Source organism: Megascapheus bottae, chromosome 13, assembly GCF_031878675.1.
Source record: "Megascapheus bottae isolate mThoBot1 chromosome 13, mThoBot2.hap1, whole genome shotgun sequence".
NCBI lineage: Eukaryota > Metazoa > Chordata > Mammalia > Rodentia > Geomyidae > Megascapheus > Megascapheus bottae.
The window spans coordinates 7,445,304-7,459,305 of record NC_143521.1 but is presented as its reverse complement, the minus strand read 5'-3'; the positions used below and the strand labels follow the sequence as shown (position 1 = coordinate 7,459,305).

The following is a 14,002-nucleotide window of genomic DNA, read 5'->3' as shown; positions in this document are numbered from 1 at the left end:
TGAATGTTCAATTTTTTTTAATGTACTAGTAAGATGCCATAGTCTATAATCTCAATTTTTTCTTCTTTGTCTTCACATTATGTAAAAGTAAATAATATACCTCAATTTCCTTTCCAGTCATCTCTTTTCATTATACATCCCTATAACTGCTCTTTTTTATGTATTTTTTTATTGTAATTAATAGAAGGGTTACATGATATTTGCCAGATAGATGGTGCATTAATTCCCATACATTGATATCCTTTCATATGTCTTGGTCCCCATTTCCCTCCCTCCATCCCCACCCCTCATCTTGTTTTTCCCCATTCCCTATCCAATTTCAAATAACCAAATACAAATATATCTAATATATCAGGTAACAAAGTGAGACACTATAACAATATGAGATAACCAAGGGACAGCAAAAGAGATGAGAGATAACATAGTACCTTAAGAACAACAATCATTCATTATATGGCTTATGTTTCTATATCCTAGAGATCCTTTCATTTAGCGTTTTATTATATAGCCTTTTGTATCAAGGTTTTGCTCTATTGCAAATCTCTGCTAGGAGAGCCCAAGGTTTTTACTGATTATGACCAATGAGGGAAACCATGGAGCCTAAGGTCCTTTGAGTCTGGCTTACTTCACTTAATATGATCTTTTCTAAGTCTTTCCATTTCCTAACAAATGGGGCAATGTCATTCTTTCTGACAGCAGCATAGAATTCCATTGTGTACAAATACCACATCTTGTTGATCCACTCATCAACTGAGGGACATCTAGGTTGGTTCCATATCTTTGCTATGGTAAATAGTGCTGCAATGAACATTGTTGTGCTGGTGGATTTAGTATGTCTTTGTTTCTGGATGATTGAGTAAATGCCAAGTAGTGGAATTGCTGGGTCATAGGGGAGCTCTATGTTTAGTCTTTTGAGGAACTAACATACTGCTTTCCATAGTGGTTGAACCAGTTTGCACTCCCACCAACAGTGTAGTAGTGATCCCTCCTGGCCATATCCCCTCCAGCATCTGTTGTTATTAGTTTTCTTGATCCTGGCCATTCTAGCTGGAGTGAGGTGGAATCTTAAGAGTTGTTTTGATTTGCATTTTTATGACCAGAGATGTTGAGCATTTCCTCATGTGTCTATAGGCCATTTTTGTTTCTTCTTCAGAGAAGACTCTCTTTAAGTCTTTGGCCCATCTTTTAATGGGATGGTTGTTACTTTGGAGATTAGTTTTGGATTGGTTCAATTTTTTGAGCTGTTGATATATTTTAGATATGAGGCCTTTGTCTGCCTATAATTGCTCTTAATACTGCATTTTTATATTGCTTTACTAAACTCAAATATTTCAACAAGACTTGCAAATAAACAGAAATACAAGAAACCTGGCCAGCTGACAATAATTCTGTACAAATACAAAGGGAACATTAGTTTTTAATAGAAGACTAAGTCTTAAAATTTGTAAACAAGAAATTGAACTAGACATATAGATTAATATTGCTTGACAAGCAGAGTGCTTGAAAAGACAGAAATGAAGCCAACAAAGAGAGAAAAGAAGAGGCAGAACAAATTATCCTGATAGATTTCCAATTCTATCTTCCTAAAGATAGCTGCTTTTCTAAACAAGCTTTGCGCCTATCCTTTTATATACATATCCTTTCATATATTTTGCCCAGAAAAGAATGAAGGACTGAGTTAGAAGCAAGAGTTTGACTTGACAGGACTCAATAACTTAAAAAAAAGAGTAAGTCAGAAGAACGAAAGAACTTAGCAAAACTGAAAGATGAGGTTGAAATGAGAAGAACACTATCATGTCCCTAACCTAGAAGAACTAAGAATGCAGACTGCAGCATTTTTACAAGGCATAACCACATTTGAGCTTTTCTCCTACTTCATTTGAGTCATGCTAAGTATTTGTCTTTTATTAGTATTTTGATTATTAAATAATACTATCAATATTTTTATTTCTTAGCATTTCAATCTGCCTCACAATTATGTCATCTCATAAGAAATGAGTAAAGTTTAAAGTTGTATAGAAAAATGTCCTGACCCACGGGTAAATCAACAGGGACCCTAGAGGGGGAGTGAGAATGAAGAGACAAGAGACACAAGGGACGGAGACAAGACAGGCTTCTGATCAAGTCTCGTTTATTCAGGGTAAAATCAGGGTAGATATAGGGTATGAGGAATAAGGAAGTGCTTCTTATTGAAGGTCAATGGGTATCTAGGCAACTAAACCACAAAAAATGTTTTAAGTAGAAACAAGGTATCTTGTTATGAGAACAGGCAATTATTTTTGCAAGAGCACAGTAGAATTAGTCAAGCCATGCATGAAACAGATGACCACAATCTTCAGTTTCCCACAGAAAAATGATTTTAATATTGGGGGTAGATAGGTTAAGATAAGGTCTTCCCATATAGCCTTGGACAGCCTCTAGCTCACCATCGTTCTACTTTGTCTCCCAAGTGCTGGGAGTATAGGTCTATCCTATCATACATAACAGACAAGAATCATTCTGTAAAGTATACAAGTAGGTTTGGGAGCTGGATATCAGTGGCTCATGTATGCAACCCTAGCTGAGGTCTAAAGATCACAATTCAAAGTCTATCCAGACAGGAAAATTTGTGAGTAGTTAAATCTCCAATTAACCACCAAAACTCCAAAATAGAGCTGTGTCTCAAATATACCCTTGAGTGAAAAAGCTACAAGCAAAATAAAATTTTTCTACTAAAGAGTCTTTACCAAATCTTTGGGTCTCACTAATTTAGCCTTTCTCATCTAGCACAAACAAACCAATAAGGGACAGCACCTGGGCCCTGAGCTCAAGCATTCTATTGGCATTAGAAAAACAACAATAAATAATAAACAGGACTGGAGACTTTCTAGCAACTGTGAGGCTTATTTATGGCATTATCTTGTTTAATGAACACCTACTGAAAATACCGTTTTCAACTTTTCTCTTAACTTATTTAAATAATTATTTCTACCTTCAAGATGAAAGTATAAAACAATGCATTCAAATTCTGCCTATGCCACTTATTAGCTGTATGCAAACTGCTTACATTCTTACCTGTAAAGTGGAACTAACAGTGACCGCTCAAAGTTCTCTGAAGATTTTATGAGACTACATATATAAAGTTTTGTGCAATGTCCAGTGCATACAATTATATAATAAATATTAACTCTTTTGAAGATCCTTTATTATGAAATGCTCCTTTCCCAGTACCTACCTAGGTCTTCCATTTTCAATCTCATACAGGCCATTCTGGCTCTTTCTCTCAACATGCCCATCTTTTTCATTAAACTTGGGAGAAAAGCTACTTTCACTGTAAGAAGAATACCAGTGCAAAATTAAAAACAGTAAGTCATTTTGCTATTCATAATAAACACTATCCTTGAAACAGCAAATTTTAAGTGTTACATTTTATTTTCAAATCCGTATGTCTAGCTCTCCCTCTGTCACTTTCTCTCTCTCTCTCTGCCCCATTCTTTTGCTATTTTTTCAAATATTTTTATTGTAATTAATAGAAGGATTACATTATATTCACCAGACAGAAGGTGCACTACTGCACCTTCTGATACCCTTTCTCATGTCTTGGTCCCCATTCCATTCCTCCCACCCCTGCCCCTCATCTTGTTTTCCCCCTTCCCTATCCGATTTCAAATAACCAAATAAGCATATATACAATATATCAGATAACAAGGTAAAATACTGTAACAATATGAGATAACCAAGGGACAGCAAAAGAGATGAGAGATAACATAGTACATTAAGGACAACAATCACTCATTATATAGCTTTTGTTTCTATATCCTGGAGGTCCTTTCATTTATCGTCATCCTATATGGCCTTACATATCTAGGTTTTGCTCTATTGTAAATCTCTGCTAGGAGAGCCCAAGGATTCTACTGGTTATGACAAATGAGGGAAACCATTGAGCCTATGTTCCTTTGAGTCTGGCTTATTTCACTTAATATGATTTTTCTAAGTCTTTCCATTTCCTTACTAATGGGGCAATGTCATTCTTTCTGACAGCAGCATAGTATTCCATTGTGTATAAATACCACATCTTGTTGATCCACTCATCAACTGAGGGACATCTAGGTTGGTTCCATATCTTTGCTATGGTAAATAGTGCCCCAATGAAACATCGTTGTGCTAGTGGATTTAGTATGTCCTTGTTTCTGGATGATTGGATAAATTTTTGCTATGTTTTTTACACTAGTCTAACTTCTGACCATCTTTTTTCCAGTAATCTGGAAAAAAGTCTGAAAAATATTTTTACAACTTCAAATTCAAGTGTAGCTATATTACAAAATACTATAAAGGATGTTAGCTAGGCCTAGTGGCTCATACCTATAAACCTTACCACTGAAGAGACTGAGACTAGCAGGATCAAAGTTAAAGGCAAGCCCATGCAATAAGACACCAGTTCTCAATCAATTGCTGAAATTGATAGCGTATGTTTGGTATCCAAGCTAAGTAGGAAGCTGTAACTTACATCTATTATGTAATCAACAGCAAGAACAAAAGAGATATCGATTTAGGCACAGGCCCAGACATGGATCTTATCTCAAAATAACCTGCACAAAAACAGGGCTGAATGTGTGGCTCAGTAATAGGGTGCCTACCTAATAAGAATGCTGCTCTGAGTTCAAATCCCATTCCCATAAAAGAGCAGCAACTAAAGAGATGTATGCTTGATAACTCAATCAACACATGAAAACAGCTAACATAGCTGTTAATTTAAAACAAACAGCTATTATCTGAACCAAAATAGATTTACTATTAGGAATGAGCCCCATAAACCCCCAAAAAGAACAAACAAACATGAACTGATTTGGGGAGGGGATGCAGAAAGTAAACAAATGTGGAAACTGAGTTATAACAAAGCCAAGTATAGATTAAAAAATTACTTATCGGGGCCGGGAGTTTGGCCTAGTGGTAGAGTGCTTGTCTAGCACAAAGACCCGGGTTCGATTCCTCAGTACCACATACATAGCAAAAAGCCAGAAATGGTGCTGTGGTTCAAGTGGTAGAGCTCTAGTCTTGAGAAAACCTAAGGACAGTGCTCAGGCCCTGAGCTCAAGCCCAGGACTGGCAAAAATAAAAAAAAAATTACTTATCAAGTGTTACAAGGGTAGTTTACAAATGTCATCACAATCTTTTCTAAAAGTCCTATCCTCAATTAATGTCACCTTATTTGCTCACCTGATTTGAGGATCTGCCCACCTAGGTCCAGCCAAGACGGAAACTGCAGTATATTCCACAGGGTTGTAGTCTTGCCACTCTACAACCCAGCCCACCTTCTCATTAGGAACCTGGCTCCGTTCAACTTTTGATCCTGGGTAGGGAGATGTCCGAGCCTTGTTGTGGGAATTTTCTTTGGCATCATTAGAACCAGACATGATGTTGGTATTAAGGTGAAAACAACAGGTCAAAAATGAGTTTCTGGGAAGAAAACAAAATTGTTTTGTAGAAAAACCAAAGTAGTCACTAAAGAAACTAACTCAAAGACAGTTGTCAATTTAAAAAACTGTTAATAATCTTATTAATGTAGCTACTAGACTTAGTTGAGAAAAACAAAGCAACAACAAAAAACCCCCACAAGTTTCTTTCTCTGCTTAGAAGGGGAAGCTTGTTATAAGAACTCAACCATAAAAACAAATGTAAAATAAAACTATTTAGGTTTATGCAAAGGAATACATTTTTAAAGTATATCAAACATATACAATGTTACAGCAAAAAAGCACAGAGAAAATAAGAAAATTAACTGCATTGCCCATATACAAAAATCAGTAAAAAGCAACATGTCACAAAAACAGAAAAAAAAACCCACGTGATCAGTATAATTGATACAGAAAATTGTTTTCCCACAATTCACTCTTTCAGGAATATATATTCAATAAATAAACTTGGAATAGAAGAACTACCTCAAAATTATAATGAAGAGTATATATGAAGAGCTCAGAGCTAATGCCCTACTAATAAAAGAATTAATTTTCACCTAAGATCAAGAAGAAGCCTGCTATCTTTCACTACCTTTATTCAACATGATAGAAGACCAATTAAGCAAGGGGAAAAAAAGTACAGAAGTAGAATTATCTCTATCTTCCAATCACATGCTCTTTGTGTAGGAAACTTGCCCCCACCAAAAAAAAAAAAAGCCAGCTGGTAGTGTGGCTCAGTAATAGAATGCTTGCCTAACATGCATGAAGCCCTGGGTTCAATCCCTCACTACCACATAAACAGAAAAAGCCAGAATTGGTACTGTGGCTCAAGTGGTAGAGTGCTAGCCTTGAGAAGATAAAGCTCAGGGACAGTGCACAGGCCCTGAGTTCAAGCCCCAGGGCTGGCAAAAAAAAGTCCATGAAAAAAACTTTTAGAACAAGTGAATTCATCGCATAAAAAGTAGTTAAAGCTGGGCTCTAGTGGCTCATGCCCGTAGTCCCAGCTACTCATTAGGCTGAGATCTGAGGATATGTGGTTTAAAGCCAGCTCAGGCAGAAAAGTCTCTGTGAGACTCTTATCCCCAAATTAACCACTCAAAAAACTGAAGTGTCACTGTGGCTCAAAGTGTTATAGCACTAGCCTGGAGTGAAAGAGCTTAGGGACAGAGCGTAAGCACTGAGTTCAAGCCCCAAGACCAGGAGAGAAAAAAAATTCAAGAACACTAACATTAAACAATTAAAAACAAAAATTAAGAAAAACAATTCCACATAATTAAGGGAGCAAAACTCTTGCACAATGACTACTACATAGCATCATTGAAATAAGACAGCAATAAATAAATACATTCCATGTATAGTGACTGAAGACTTCAGTTAGCAATCCTATCTAGTGATCTACAAATGCAATGCAATCCCTATTTGTTTTTTCTAAAACTAGAAAACTATATCCCAAATTCCTTGTGGAATCTCAAGGAACCTCAAATTGCCAAAACTAGCTTAGAAAACAAAACGAAACAAAACAAAAAAAAACCCCTAAAGTTTAAGGTCTAACATTTCCTAATACGAAGGTATATTATAAAGCTAGTGTGATGTTTCCATAAATATGGAGTACAGACCAAAACTATAGCCTCCCAGTTAAGGCCAAATGTTTTCAACAAGGATGCAAAGACCATTCAATAGGGAAATGACAGTCTTTTCAGCAAACGATATTATTTGTATGTAACAAGAACCTTCATCTAATCTTACACCATTCCCTTATAGCTCATATAGACTATCTACAATTGAATGAAGGGGTGGAGGTATAGCTCAATTGTCAAGCACCTGCCTGGCACAGGTGAAACCCTGCACTCAATACACAGCACCCCAAGAGAAAAGTAAAAAATTCAAAATTAAAGACACAAATATGAGAACAAAAATGATAAAATTCTTACATTGGAAGCATTCATATTTGATGTAGAGTGCATTTTGCTTAGCCTCATCCTATATAGACATATGTACATAGCTTTCGAGCTATTATGATTCTCTGTTAGGAGAATTCGAAATGTATACCCCAATTGTTATAAAAGGAAACAATGGAGCCTATGTTTCTTTGGGTCTGGCTTACTTCACTTAATATGATTTTTTTTCAAGTCTTTCCATTTCCATACAAATAGGGCAATGCCATTCTTTTTGAGAGCAGTGTAGAATTCCATGGTGTAAATATATCACATCTTCATGATCTATTTATCTACTGAGGGGCATCTGGGTTGTTTCCATATCTTAGCTATGGTGAATAATGCTTCAATGAACACTGTTGTGCTGGTAGGTTTCGTATGGATGAGGCTAAGGAAAATGAACTCCAGGATATAGAAATAAGAGGTTTATCTTTGTGATTGTTTATCTTTGTGATTGTTGTACTATGTGAAGCTATTTCTCTTCTTTTCCTCTTAAGTTTTATCTCATTTTGTTACTGTATCTGACTTTGGTACCTCCTATTTTGTATATATGTCTGTTTATTTGAAAAGGAGAAGGTAAGGGAAAAACAAATTGAGTGGGAGGGGATGGGGGAGGGGAAGTGGGAGAAAAATATGGGAAGGGGATCAAGGTAAAAGAAGTAATGTACTCACTAACTGTAACCCCTCTGTACATCACCCCAACAATAAAATAAAATAAAATAAAAAAGATTTGACTTTAGACTCTATTACAGAACTATAATTCTCAAAACAGCTTGGTACTGTTACAGGAACAGGCCTGAAGACCAATGGAATAGAACTGAGGACCCAGATATTAAACCACAGACCTATGGCCACCTAATCTTTGACAAGGGAGCCAAAAAAATAGAATGGAAGAAAGACAGCCTCTTCAACAAGTTGTGCTGGCAGAACTGGTTAAGCACCGGCAGAAAACTAAAGCTGGATCCTTCTTTGTCACCTTGCACTAGAATTAACTCCAAATGGATCAAAGACCTGGAGGTAAAAGCTGACACACTGAAAACTCTACAGGAAGGAATAGGAGATACACTAGGCCTCCTTGGCACAGGTCGAAACTTTCTTAATAAGGACCAAGAATCACAACAAATCAGAGAAAGGCTGGATAAGTGGGACTGCATTAAACTGCAGAGCTTTTGTAGGGCAAAGGACATAGCTAGTAAACTAATCAGGAAGCCTACAGAGTGGGAGAAGATCTTCACCAACCAAACAACGGACAAAGGCCTCATATCTAAAATATATCAACAACTCAAAAAATTGAATCACTCCAAAACTAATCTCCAAAGTAACAACCACCCCATTAAAAAATGGGCCAAAGACTTAAAGAGAGTCTTCTCTGAAGAAGAAACAAAAATGGCCTATAGACACATGAAGAAATGCTCAACATCTCTGGTCATAAAAGAAATGCAAATCAAAACAACTCTAAGATTCCACCTCACTCCAGCTAGAATGGCCAGGATCAGGAAAACGAATGACAATAGATGCTGGAGGGGATGTGGCCAGGAGGGATCACTACTACACTGTTGGTGGGAGTGCAAACTCGTTCAACCACTATGGAAAGCAGTGTGGCAGTGCCTCAAAAGGCTAAACATAGAACTCCCCTATGACCCAGCAATTCCACTACTTGGCATTTACCCAACCATCCAGAAACAAGGACATACTAAACCCACTAGCACAACCATGTTCATTGCAGCACTATTCACCATAGCAAAGATATGGAACCAACCTAGATGTCCCTCAGTTGATGAGTGGATCAACAAGTTGTGGTATTTGTACACAATGGAATTCTATGCTGCTGTCAGAAAGAATGACATTGCCCCATTTGTTAGGAAATGGAAAGACTTAGAAAAAATCATATTAAGTGAAGTAAGCCAGACTCAAAGGAACTTAGGCTCAATGGTTTCCCTCATTCGTCATAATCAGTACAAACCTTGGGCTCTACTAGCAGAGATTTGCAATAGAGCAAAATCTTGATACATAAGGACATATAATGTGAAGCTAATTGAAAGGACTTCCAGGATAGTGAAACAAAAGCCATATAATGAATGATTGTTGTCCTTAATGTACTATGTTGTCTCTCATCTCCTTTGCTGTCCCTTGGTTATCTCATATTGGTATAGTATCTCACCTTGTTATCTGACTTATTGAATTTATTTGTATTTGGATATTTGAAATTTGATAGGGAAGGGGGGAAAACCAAGACGGGTGGAGGGTGTGGGGGGGGAGGGATACGGGTACCAAGACATGTGAAAGGGTATCAATGTATGTGAATTAATGCACCTTCTATCTGGCAAATATCATGTAACCCTTTTACTAATTACAATAAAAAAAATAAAAAAATAAAAAAGATTTGATCTGGCAATGATTTCTTAATTATGACACTCAAAGTATAGGAAACAAAAGAAAAAACAGGTAAATTAGAAACCAAAATATTTAAAACCTCTCTATATCAAGGACATAAGGACATGAAAGAGTGAAAAGAAACCCATGAAACGGGGGAAAATTGCAAATATCTATAAAAACATTGGTTAATATCCAGGACACATAAAGAATCCCTAAAACTCATCAAGAGAACCCAATTATAAAATGGCAAAAATCTTCAGACATTTCTCCAAAGAAGATATATATTGACATGGATAGATGAACTCACTAATGACCAGAAAAATAGAAGCCAAAACCACTGGACTTTACTGCCAGGGCTAGCTTCAATTGCAGGTATGAACCACTGGCACCCAGCAAGGACAATATACTTAAAGTTTCCAGGAATGCAGTTATCCTGGAGGAGGTGCCTACCACAAATGTCTGTGCTATACTGTAAGAACATGAGGGGAAAAAAAATTTAAAAATCTTTATCTTCATCTAACTCATCTAACATAGGTTGGGAAATACAGTGCTGAAGTGAGTAGAGGAAGAAAAAAGAGGGAGAAAGAAGAGGGAAGAAAATGGAAAGTAGTAAAGAAGGAGTGTGAATAGAATTAAAAAGGAAAAGGGTTGGAAAGATAAAAAAAAATTAAAGGAGAAAATAACGCAATTTTTAAAAGAACTAAAGGCTATCAAAAACACCACAAAGGGGTTTATAGATGAAATAATTTACACCTTTATGTCAAATCATGTATTCACATTTGTATAAAATTTTCATTTGAAAATTTAAGATTAAATTTGTTCATTTGAAATAGGGAAGGGGGGAAATGAGGTGATTGGGAAGGGGGAGAGGAAGGGAAACAGGGACAAAAACATAAGGAGAATCAATGTTCGAGAAGTAATGCACCTACTACTTATTAATAAAGTTACTGACTGTTAAAGTCAACTGAAAGAGGCCCTGAATTCAAAACCCAGTACTAACACACAATAAACACTTTAAAACTAAAAGTAACACTCCTAGAGTAAGGAGCCAATGGCTCATGCCTACAATCCTAGCTACACAGGAAGCTAAGATCTGAGAATAGTGCTTCAAAGACAACCCCAGTAGGAAAGTCCGTAAGTCTCTTATTTCTTTCCAATTAACCACCAAAAATCTAGAAGTAGTACTACAACTCAAACCGCAAAAAAAAAGTCTTGAGCAAAAGAACTCAGGGATAACACCCAGGTTCTGAGTTCAAGCTCTAGAACACGAACACACGAACACACACACACACACACACACGAAACACACGTAAAAAGAAATCATCTGTGCTTTCCCGATTCATCTAACCCCTCTCAACTCCTGATCTTTTTACTACCATCCCAGTTTTGTCTTCAAGAACTGTCATAGATGCACACAGCTTACTGGCTTCTTATACTTAGTAATATGCATATAATGGCCTTTAGATCTTCTCATGGCTTGCTATTTCTCTTAGCACTAATTAACATTTTATTTCCTGGATATACTAGTTTATTCATTCACCTACTGAAGAACATCAGTATTTACTTTTTTTATAAATGGATGTTTGCAGGTTTTCATAATTATATATAAAGCTCCTAAAGTCATCTACGTGCAGACTTCTGTGTGAAGTTAACTTTTTAGATTGTTTAGGTCAGTACCAAAATGTATGACACCTGAATTGTAATTTTGGGGGAGGAAATGCCAACCTGTTTTTCTTTCCCTTTTTTAACTAATTTCTTTTTTGTTTATAGCTCTATGTGTGTATAGCTTTCTTGTTTATAGCTTTATGTATAATTCAAGTTGTTCTCTTTCATTCACCCCACTGAAAGGTTTTGAAATAACTGTTGTTTGCACTCACTCTATATGGGAAAGATAATATTATCATCTGACCAGTGAAGAAGGTAGCTCCAGAAACTTAACATTTGTGTGAGGCAGGAAAATATTTAACAGTCAGTAACTTTATTGATAAGTGGTAGACTATCAGGAATAATGGCACACATCTGTAACTCGGCAACTAATCTCCAGTTCCAGGCTAGCATAAACCACATAGTGAGAAAAAAAAATAAGGAAAAGAAGGGAGAGAAGTTGGAATGGAGAGGAAGGAAGCCTGTGTTATTAAAAGCAAAGTTTAGCTTATGGAGGGAACCCTGTTTCCAACTGAATTTTATCAGGATATGAGTTATGGACCAGGAAAAAAAAGTGTCCACAGGAAACAGACTTTTATACCACTCTATCCCAATCAAGCACCAAAATAGCTCTTAAGGTAACCTGAGGTTCTCTAATCCCTGATTTAAGAAGAAAAGCATATAGAATTCCACAAATTTCCAGTCTACTTTGAAGAGAAAAAAAAGGATATATAGTCACTTTTCCAAATAAACTTAATTTTGCATGAAAAATAGTAAAAACAACAAAAAAACCCACTGAATCTTCTACACAGATTAGTACTGCTATTTATATCCACTGTATAATATCAGACAACAAAAGGTATCAGACTAAGAATACTTATTGTATATATATAACCCAGGCCTTTTTTTGGTTGCATTACTGAACAGGTGTAAGAAATGTATGGGGCCCAACTGAATATTAAATAGGGATAAAGTGCATGTTACAAAGTACAAACGAGTTTCTAAAATGTAAACTTAAAAGATATCCTGAAATAGTGATTTGAAGGAAAGAAAAAATTACAATGATAACAGGGCAAGACACTTCTAAGTGTATTCTTATCTGATCCTCATACTCTTAAGTTTAGGCATTATTATCTTTCTTTTGGAAGTAAGTGCATTAAGGTCAAGAGACTAAATAAAGCTCACACAAAGAACCGAAATCTAGGCAAATTAATTCCAAATTCTAGGCTTTAAACATTATGCTACACTATGTCTACTTCATTTTTAGATCACACAACTTATATGTATGCACAGGAATGAGATGTAAAATATTCTCCACCAATGATTGTCCTACAAAAGACATTTGAAAGATTCTACTCAAATCATAAATAGTGCAGGACATGGTAGCATGCCTATAATCTCAACCCACAGAAGGCCGAGGAAGGAGGATCACAAACTCAATGTGCTTAAGCTATATCCAACTTCCAAGCCTGAAGGGGTCCTGAGGCCACTTGAATCACTATTGCACTTTTTTTCCCCCATTTTTCTTTTAGTGCTTAATTGGACATAAAAATCTCAGACTTTCTCACACAAGCTAGGTGTGAACTAAGACCCTGAGATCTCAACCTTCTAAGAAGCTAGGATTACAGGCCTGAGACAACAGCACTGGGCTTGAGCTACATCTTGATGCTAAATTTCTTTTACCTCTCCCTAAACGCTTTGCATTTTTATCTCTCCCAAGACACTCTGCAGTATTAAATATCAGTTACTCAACACATACAAAATGAGTTGATTTAACTTTTGGCTATTTTTCTGAGCAAGTTTGTGAAGTCTCTGGCTCTTCAGATACCTTATTAACCTAGGGTTTCCAGCATTAAAATGATCAGTAACTACCACACAACATTTACATTGAGGGGGGGGGGTGTCAGTCATAGGGATTGAACTCTGGGCCTGGGCTCTGTCCCCAAGTTCTTCAGCTCAAGGCTAGTGCTCTACCACTTGAGTCACACAACACTTCCAGTTTCTTGGTGGTTTAATGAAGAGTCTCATGGACTTTCATGCCCTGGCTGGCTTTGAATCACAATCCTCAGAACTCAGCCTCCTGAGTAGCTAGGACTACAGGCGTGAGCCACCAGCGCTTGGCTAACTTTTACATTGCTATGGAGGGCAACTAACAAAAACAGCACTAGTGATTTCCAGAGAGAAGATAGACCAATTCCTTTCTCTTCCTTAAGTTCCACTGAAAGGCAAAACTGTACACAAGGAAAATAAATTCTCAGTGGCAGACAGAGGACACCACTAGTGTATGAGAGGTTTTAACTGATGTTAGTAAGATTAAAGTGGATGGATTCCATCCAAATTACTTTTAAGATATACACCAATGGGTGAGAGATGGATATCACTTCTACCAGAGAAGCTTTGAAAGACTTCAAGTGTCAAGTCAATGGGCACAAAGGTCCTAAGTGGCTATTACCTAGTCAACAACCTCCTCCTTCCTCACCCTCAAAACTAAAAGTGGGAATGGTTATGTTTGCCTCCAAGATAGTTTTTATTTTATGAAGTCTAGGAAGACGAGGTGCTGCTGGCCTGTCCACCTGCCTGTACCTGTGCTCTCTCACATTCCCTCAAATGAAA

The 14,002-nt window shown here is 36.8% G+C and overlaps 1 protein-coding gene across 3 annotated transcripts in view; it reads right to left on the bottom strand.

Annotated features, from left to right (window-relative positions):
* Nudt9 (nudix hydrolase 9) overlaps nucleotides 1–14,002 on the bottom strand; it is a 31,770-nt gene that overhangs the window by 10,636 nt on the left and 7,132 nt on the right. For all 3 annotated transcript variants that reach the window (XM_090343228.1, XM_090343227.1, XM_090343226.1), the window contains exons 2-3: nucleotides 5,197–5,436; nucleotides 3,215–3,310 (exon numbers count right to left, since the gene is read on the bottom strand). In XM_090343228.1, coding sequence (XP_090199354.1) covers nucleotides 3,215–3,310; nucleotides 5,197–5,393 — 293 coding nt within the window. In that variant the 5' untranslated portion in view covers nucleotides 5,394–5,436. The remainder of the gene's footprint in view (nucleotides 1–3,214; nucleotides 3,311–5,196; nucleotides 5,437–14,002) is intronic.